The 8,198-nt window shown below is 40.1% G+C and overlaps 1 protein-coding gene across 2 annotated transcripts; it reads left to right on the top strand.

Annotated features, from left to right (window-relative positions):
* Positions 1-2,136: 2,136 nt before the first annotated feature.
* Positions 2,137-7,742, top strand: LOC138934072 (uncharacterized). 2 transcript variants are annotated; one of them, XM_070297496.1, is made up of 5 exons: positions 2,137-3,106; positions 3,231-3,811; positions 3,898-4,434; positions 4,607-6,940; positions 7,162-7,742. In XM_070297496.1, the coding sequence occupies exons 1-5, from the start codon at positions 2,265-2,267 to the stop codon at positions 7,326-7,328; spliced, it is 4,461 nt and encodes a 1,486-aa protein (XP_070153597.1). In that variant the 5' UTR covers positions 2,137-2,264; the 3' UTR covers positions 7,329-7,742. The 2 variants fall into 2 exon arrangements, with proteins under 2 accessions (XP_070153597.1, XP_070153596.1); XM_070297495.1 differs by having other exon boundaries at positions 4,604-6,940; positions 7,162-7,741.
* The last annotated feature ends 456 nt before the right edge of the window (positions 7,743-8,198 follow it).

Raw genomic sequence — 8,198 nt, 5'->3', positions numbered from 1 at the left:
CAACGCAGAGTACTCAGCCGAGGCGGCTCGTTCCAGGGCGGCCGAGTCGAATCTATACGCTTCCATTTGAGAACTGCTGATCTTCGGAGGGTTGTTACCGCCACCGCTGCCGCTGTCGCCGCCACCCACCCCGGGTGGCGGTTGCGCGATGAACTGCGAGAAATCCTGCGGCGGCTGCGAATTGCGATAGCCGAATAACCACGACATTTTTCCCTTCCTATGTTCGTACCGGCGTATTCCTAACAAGATTTAGGTTAAGCTCGCGCGCGCCTCTGTCTCTCCGTCTCTCTATCACGACACGCGCGACGTCTCGTGTGCCTGTCACGTGTGCGCTGCTCCAATGGCGCTTCTGTTATCAGGAATCAGGCCTGTGATTAATCAGAAAACAGATAATTCACCGAAAGAGTGTAACAAGTCCCATGGATGCGCAATCGTACGAAAAAATGGCCAATCAGAAATGCCCAGAAATGTTAAAATCCAATATGGCTGTTGATAGATTATTATTATTATTCTGAGTATTATGATAATTAAATTATATTATTATTGTTAAATTAAATGAGCATTATTATTATTATTTTTAATATTATTATTCTATTACAGATTTTAAGTTTAAATATATATAGTCGATTCTTATTTCAAGACCGTCTTAAATAATGTCTTAAGATACTAATAGGGCTCTGTGATTGGTTTATGACTAATTTAAGATCATCTTAAGATTGTACTTAAAGGTACCTTTACATGGCAGCGTTCGAGCGTAGAAAAATGCGCAGCATTTAAACGAGATAGATTCTAGGCTGAAATTAGATTCTGCGCAATTTTCTGCGCAGACGGTCGACGCTTAACGCTGCCATGCAAAGGCGCTTTTAGATATTCTTGAATAAAGAACCGACTATGAATACGGGCCTTTATAAAGTTATTTTTTAAAATCATCAAAAAAAAACATGATTTTTCGAAGTTTATTAGCTCTATAACTTCTTAACAAATCGTTTCCGGATCTATATATTTATAGGAACTGCTTTCTTCCAAATTCGATTTTCTATAAGATCTTGAAGTTTCATTAGAACACCCTCATGTTTGCTATGTCTTCATCTCATCCCTTCTAGTCCCCCATTATACCCTAATAAAATGAGACAGAATGCTATCTTCGTCTCAAGGCCGTATTACGGGTTGCGGTTGGTGTTACGGTTGACGATTACGGATTGACCAATCAGAGCAAAGTAACTTGTCGGTTGATTGGTCAATCCGCAACTATCAACCGTAACCCCAACCGTAACTGAGCCGGCAACTCGTAGTGTAAAGCGGCGTCTACAATAGAGATTTTAAGCCCTAAGCCTTAAGAAATTGACTAATCACAGTCGAGTATTCTCCTCATACTTGATTGTGATTGGTCAATTCTTTAAGGCTTAAGGCTTAAAATCTCTATTGTAGACGCCGCATAAGGCCGGTATTATATTTGTCGTACGACAAACTTTTTAAGCATATTGATTGGATGCAAAATAGAAACTTTCTAGAGACTCAAGATAGTTTCTATTTTGCAGCCAATCAATATGCTTAAAAAGTTTGTCGTACGACAAATGTAATATCGGCCTAATACGGCTTTTTTATGGCAAGAGTCTGTCTATTTATATCTATATGATACAAGGTAACAAGGTACGTCATCAAAAAATATACTTTGAAAATTTATTCGGAGTTCCGTCACTTCTGCCGATCCTTAAATGTGGAAAAAGATAAAGAGATTAGCATTCTCTAGATGATCTTACTCTCTCTTGACAGCCGTGTGGTTTCTTCTTTTTTTCTTCTTTTTTTCTTCTTTCTTCTTCTTTTTTTCTTCTTTTTTTCTTCTTTTCTTCTTTTTTTTCTTCTTTTTTCCAGAATCTAGAGTATAATGATATACAAAAGTGGCGTTAAATGAGAATCCAAAGGCGTTAACAATAACGAAAATTCTCTTAGAAGAGGAGAAAGTCCAAAAAATCGATGGCCGTGTGACGAGTATTCGTCGGAGCCAATCCCCATACGAAGAAGAGGAAGAAAAAAAAGACGCCCTCTTTTTCCTTGCGTTTCAAATGAGGGAATAACGGATCCTTCGCGGTCGACGCTTTTCCCGCCAATAATCGGCGGCGGCGATCAGACCAGACTAGTCAGACGGGCCGGACACGTATATCGATTTATATCGATGATCTCATTGCCCGCGGGCAAGTTCCGACAATTGCGGTGAATGTGCTCTTTTCAAACATGGGGAGGTTATCTTTTTGAAGAACAGTACTATGTGGGATCTCGGTAATCGCGCTGCCGTGGTGTTGATAAGCGTGACGTGCGGGTGCCTGCTGATCTACGGCGCCTGGGGCGCGATCCTGGCGCTGGCGCTTACCCTGCTTCTGGTGGTGTACGCGTGTTATTCCCTCCTTGCCAACGACAGCCTAGTGTCGCCGCACGCTTATCAGATACTCGGCTACCTGAGCGAGGCGATTCACGAGCTAGGCGCGGCGTTCCGGGTCGCCTACGGTCACGGTATCGGACAAGTGCGTAATCTCGGGCACAGTGTGAATCGTTGTTACCGCGAACATTTTCCATTCAGGATGCCTAAGCGACAAGCGGGCGCTTATCAGCTGAGCAGCGATCCTTACGTCGCCGTCAAGCGCAAGAACATCTCGTCGACGTCCGCGTCGTTATCGGCGTCCAGATTCAGCTCGATCGATCAATTGAGCCCGATCCCGCGTGTTCCTGGCCGCATACGCGCCGATGACGTGCTCGCGAGGGACGCTGGTAAGTTCTACGACGCCGGCGACAATGATCGCCTGTCGCGGCACCAGCGACAATCCGCCTTTGGCCAGCACACCTCCACGCCGGTGATCAAACCCACTGACAGAGAGGAGAACTTTAGAAACGGCGACATCGATCCCGACTTGCGCCGAGTACCATCCAGGAGGATATCCCCTCAGAGTCATTCGCTGAGTTATGGGGAGAATACGACGCAGTTTAGTCCTGAGGGTTCTCCGTGGGGCGTGAGTATTAGTCCTGCGATGCGTCCTAGACCAGCGGGCATAAAGACAGTCCAGACCGTAGCTGGACCATTGTTAGCATCGACAAGATATAATATCGATCCAAAGTAAGTGTATTTTCTTTATAAATAGTTATAAGATTGTAACAAATATTTCTATATATCTGCATCGAGTAATATTTTATGTTTAGAACTATTATATACGCATATTTTGTTCTCTTCCTTGAATAAGGTTGTATACAGATGTGACATCGCCAGGTCTTACGACGAGATTAACTAAGTATGCTAGAGAGGCAAAGAGTAAATTAACGCATCAATCTCAATATGGCGCTGGGCAGTTTCCGAAAGTTAATCTTTATGCGGGTCCAGTTCCTCTGCTGAATGCAAAAACCACAAAGATGAGGATGCCTGTGACAGTCAGGGTTGCAGCACCAGATGTGACAAAGTATTCCCCACCGGAAAGGCAAAAGATTTTGTCTAATATTTGTCATACAGAAAACAGATCACCTACGAGTGTTGTACAAGTATTAAAAGAGATATCATTAAAACGACATGCATCGACGGAGGATGTCAGTTTTGATGTCGCTAAGAAGCAAAAGACAGACAGTTTCTTCAATGAGGAAAGGGAATTGATGCTGGAAGAAAACAAGCAGAAACGCGGTAGAGATGATTCATCCAAATCGGAAGAGGATCTTTCTCCTCAAAGTAAATCAGTCAGACCTGCAAAACGTACAAAAACACGATCCTGTTACGATATCTTAAATTCGCTGAGTTCCAGTGTGCATGTTGCTACTGGTGTTAAAAGAAAAGCAGGTGAGTATTAAACTTTTTATCTATGATTATGTATCAATAATTTTTACATTTGACATATATAAATTTTTATCAATATTCTTTCACAGTTGATTTCTCACGTAGCGGGACACCCGACTTCGAAAAGCACTTCAAGTCATTGGAAAGTACACATTCCAGTAATTCTATTGTGCTGCAATCACAGAATTTAGATACGAGTCATACAGATAAACCCGAGTTTAAAGAAATATATTCGAAGAATCTTGAGACACTCAATTCTAAGAAAACAGAAGAATTTCCTCTGATGAAGGGAATATTGAAGTCAACTAACAAAGAATCAAGGACCAACTTAAACCAACCAGCATCAGTAATAATCCACAAAACTACGAAAAAAGATGTCACCGAAATTAATGATACCAAATCCGTTGATCCATCAAAATTTGTCAAATTGACAGAAAAATTATTTATGAGAGCTGAACCCGAACGGAATGAACGGTTGAAGTCACTCGTAGAAGAACCAAGTAATGTAAAGGTCAAGTTTGCAATTGATAATGTGGAAGAGATAAAGAGAGAGGATATAAGAAATATGAGGCGAACTAATATGAAGGCCAGACTCCAAAGTATGTTCAATGCAATATCAGGAAAAGGTAAGTAACATAATATTATATATCAAAGTATATTATGTAGATCATAAATAATTTTTTTAAAACACGCTTTGACTCAAAGATTTATCAGAAAAAAATTTTTATTATACTTATTTTTTTTTTTTTTTTTTTTTTTGCTATCATATAACAACTTTTTTATTTGTTCTTTCAGCAGAGAACAAAATCAATCCGGACGTCGTGATACAAGCGGACGATATTAACGCGACAGTTACGCCACCAGTTACATGTTCGGTCACTTGCGCGACCCTTAATTCTCTGACAACCACGACCAACATCAATACTATGCCGCTCTCCACCGCGGCTATTCTTCCAAGTGGTTCTTCTTCGTCGAGTCCCGATGCGAAACACGGTACGAAACCGGCTATAACTTTTAGCTCAATGAATGCCACACCGAATACTAAAATGCAGTCAAATATGCCGACAATAAATACTCCTGAAGGAAAAGAAACAATTGATCAAGCGAAAGTTGTATCAGTTGCGCCCGTGATTGCGAATACAGAGTCTTTACAAAAAACTGTATCTTCGACTCCGAGTACAATACCAACTTTTGGCAAACCGAAAGCATCAGCTACAATGTCGGGTAGTTCATTACCGAAAAGTAGCACTACCTTTACATTAACTGCTACTACCACACCAACGTCTTTATCAACATATATTAATTTCCTACCAGTAGATAAAACACCACCGAGCTCGGCATTCGCACTTGTAAATTCTAGCGCTACGACAATTGAAACGAATAACATTATCACTACAAGTGCAACCGTTACTTCATCTACCGCAGTCAATACTACACAGGCTAATTCTACCTTCACTTTCCGTGATGCCAAGACATTTTCGTCTCCCGTTACGATCGCTCAAACTATAACGCCAAGTTTATCGTCTCAATCCACTGGGATAATGATATTGCCGGTTAAGACAACTTCAGGATCAATCATCAGTGCCGGTTTTAACAGTATTGCGAGCAGTACATCAAATAGCCTCACAACAGCAACATCCGCGTCTCCACCTTCGTTCATTTTCGGAAGCAACGATACCGTTTCGCAACTTCCAAAGTCGAATAGCTTCATGTTCGGCCCATCTGATAGTAACATCCAATCGAAAGTGAATGCTTTCCGAAGTCCCTCGAACAACCAGACGACATCATTGCCGCCAATTACGACTAAATCTTTTAATTTCCTCACATCCAATATTTTGGCGACGACTGCCGCAAGTAACTTATTTACGAATGTCGCATCATTAGCGACATCGACACCAACATCCAGATTATCGAGCGCACCTGCGCTCAGTACATCCATCACCTCTTCAACTTCAACGTCTACTTCATCTACCAGCAAACCTCTATTTGCTTTTGGCACTTCCAATACTTCAAACGCTACATCAACAGCTGCAATTCTAACAGTTACAACTGCCAACAATATAACCAATTTCGATGCGATGAAGAATAATGCCGTTCTCACATTTGGTACGTCTACCACGACTATCACCCCGCAATTTAGCACGTCTACAATTGTGCCACAATTTGGTGTATCTACCACGTCCATTTTCGCCACTACATCAAATACAACGACGAGCACAAATATCTTTGGTACGACCAGCAATAGTCAATCATTTTTCGGAACCGCACCAGCTGTTCCGGGAACTACTGGTATATTTAACAGCCCGACGACTACGGTGCCTTCGATCTTCGTTACGACGAATAACACTGCATCTTCGCCAAGCAGCGCCCTCAGTTCCAGTTTATTCGCCAATGCTAATGCTAATTTGACTTCGACGACCATTGCGCCTTCGATGTTCGGCAATGGCACACCAATTTTCGGACAGACGAAGCTTTCGCCGTCTTTCGGAGCAGCAAGTGGCATGTTTGGCAACGCGACTTCACCGTTATTCAATTCGACCACGCAAGCCGGCACGACCGCGTCCACATTCAACATCACCGGTAACGTCTCCACCGGTACGATCACCCCTGGCTTTGACAGCACGAGCAACACGACGCCCGCTTTTGGAGCACCAAGCGTAGGAACATCGCAGGCAACATCATCGGCTTTCGGCGGTACAACCAATATGTTTGGTTCGACCGACAAGAACACACCGGTTCCCATATTCGGAACGAACGCTACACCGGCTAGTGGAACTTTTGGACCTTTGGCGACGACGAGCCCCTTTGGCACGCAAAATCCTACGAACCTCACGTTTGGGACTGCAGCAAGTGGCGGCACTATGTTCGGTGATAATAAATCTCCATTCGGCGCAACGCCCGCGATCACTACGGGCTTTGCGGGTACATCTACATCGTCTTCGATTCCCGCCTTCGGGGCTAGCAATGCTAATAATGCGAGCAATAACACAAATAATATGTTTGTCTTTGGGAACAATCAGAAAGACGGGCAACAGAACACTACGTTTCCTTTCGGATCCAATTTTCAAGCTGGAAGCAATAATTCTACAGCTCCATCGTCCATTCCGTTTGGATCTACAGCTCCCAAACCAGGTAAATACTTTTGAATAAATTATTTTATTATTAATATTTATATTATTATTAATTATAACTATAATCATATAAAGAATATTAGTTATATGTGGTAAATTAAATTTCAGATACAAGACAAAAATTGTATAAACTGTAAAATATTACTATTACATTTGATTATATCCTTTCTTTAAATATTCTGGTTCAATTATATTAATCGTAAATGCAATCACTTTTTTCAGCGTCAACAGGATTTAATTTTACCACACCACAGCCAGCGACTACTACCCTAAATTTCGGAACATCAGTAGCACCGATTTTCAATCCCTCGACACCTGGCATGTTTAGTATCGGAAGTGGATCTACCGCGCCGCGATCTAGGACAATTCGTACGCGAAAACCGAGATGATGGAGAATGTAAATGTCGCTCGTTTGAGTGCATATTTTCGTTGAAATATATATTTGGAATGTTTGTTCAATTATATTATTTTATATATAATTTCATGCGAATATAAAAAGTATAATTAATACGCAAATTGCATTGGATATTTAATAAATTTGATAAATAAATCATATATGACACAAATTATATATTGTGAAGATAATAAGTAATAAGTGGTTTGTTGCCGCATTTTTTAAAGTTTGTTCGGTGACGGGGTTGCTAAGTGTCTTTTACCCTGTACATATATAAGTACACAATATATATATATATATAAATATGTATAAGTACATACATTGGGTACTTTGTCTAATTTAATTATTTAAAATTGTGATCATCTGAAATACTTTTTGATATGGAATAATGAGTAAGAAAGAAATTAATAAATTTAATAAATAATTAATAAAATTTTTTTAATAAATTTCTTTTCTTTATATAATAATATCTTGTATATACAAGATCATAAAAGATTCATATCCTTATGATTTCAAATTTTTTTTATATATATTCTCAACATAAGATTCGATACAAAAGATAAAAAATATGTCTATATATGTATGCTTATTATATAAATATCTCTTTATTAAATTTCAGTTTCTCTGTTGCATACTCATTTTTTCATATTAATAAAAAAGTTAATTTTGATGAGAATATCCATTAAATAATTATATAGATGAAATAACCCATATGTATAATCACATCTAATGTTTAGCTCATTCTAATGATTAAAAAGAAATGTCATACATTTTGCCTCAAAAATATGCCTCAAATTCATGCAACAGCTCGTCTTCGCAAAATTTTGATGTTGTGCGATATAATGCAACACATGATACAGAAATC

The sequence above is a fragment of the Polyergus mexicanus genome, unplaced genomic scaffold, assembly GCF_030449975.1.
Source record: "Polyergus mexicanus isolate NDT 795.1 unplaced genomic scaffold, iyPolMexi1.0 SCAF_6, whole genome shotgun sequence".
NCBI classification, from domain to species: domain Eukaryota; kingdom Metazoa; phylum Arthropoda; class Insecta; order Hymenoptera; family Formicidae; genus Polyergus; species Polyergus mexicanus.
The sequence above is the reverse complement of the archived record's forward strand: the minus strand, read 5'-3'. Positions and strand labels throughout refer to the sequence as shown.

Bases quoted from the DNA above. Each gene is read 5' to 3' on its own strand.
- LOC138934072 (XM_070297495.1), top strand. From the start codon at position 2,265: ATGTGGGATCTCGGTAATCGCGCTGCCGTGGTGTTGATAAGCGTGACG. The intron at 3,812-3,897 runs GTGAGTATTAAA...ATTCTTTCACAG, and splicing joins TGGTGTTAAAAGAAAAGCAG to TTGATTTCTCACGTAGCGGG. The intron at 4,435-4,603 runs GTAAGTAACATA...TTGTTCTTTCAG, and splicing joins CAATGCAATATCAGGAAAAG to CAGAGAACAAAATCAATCCG.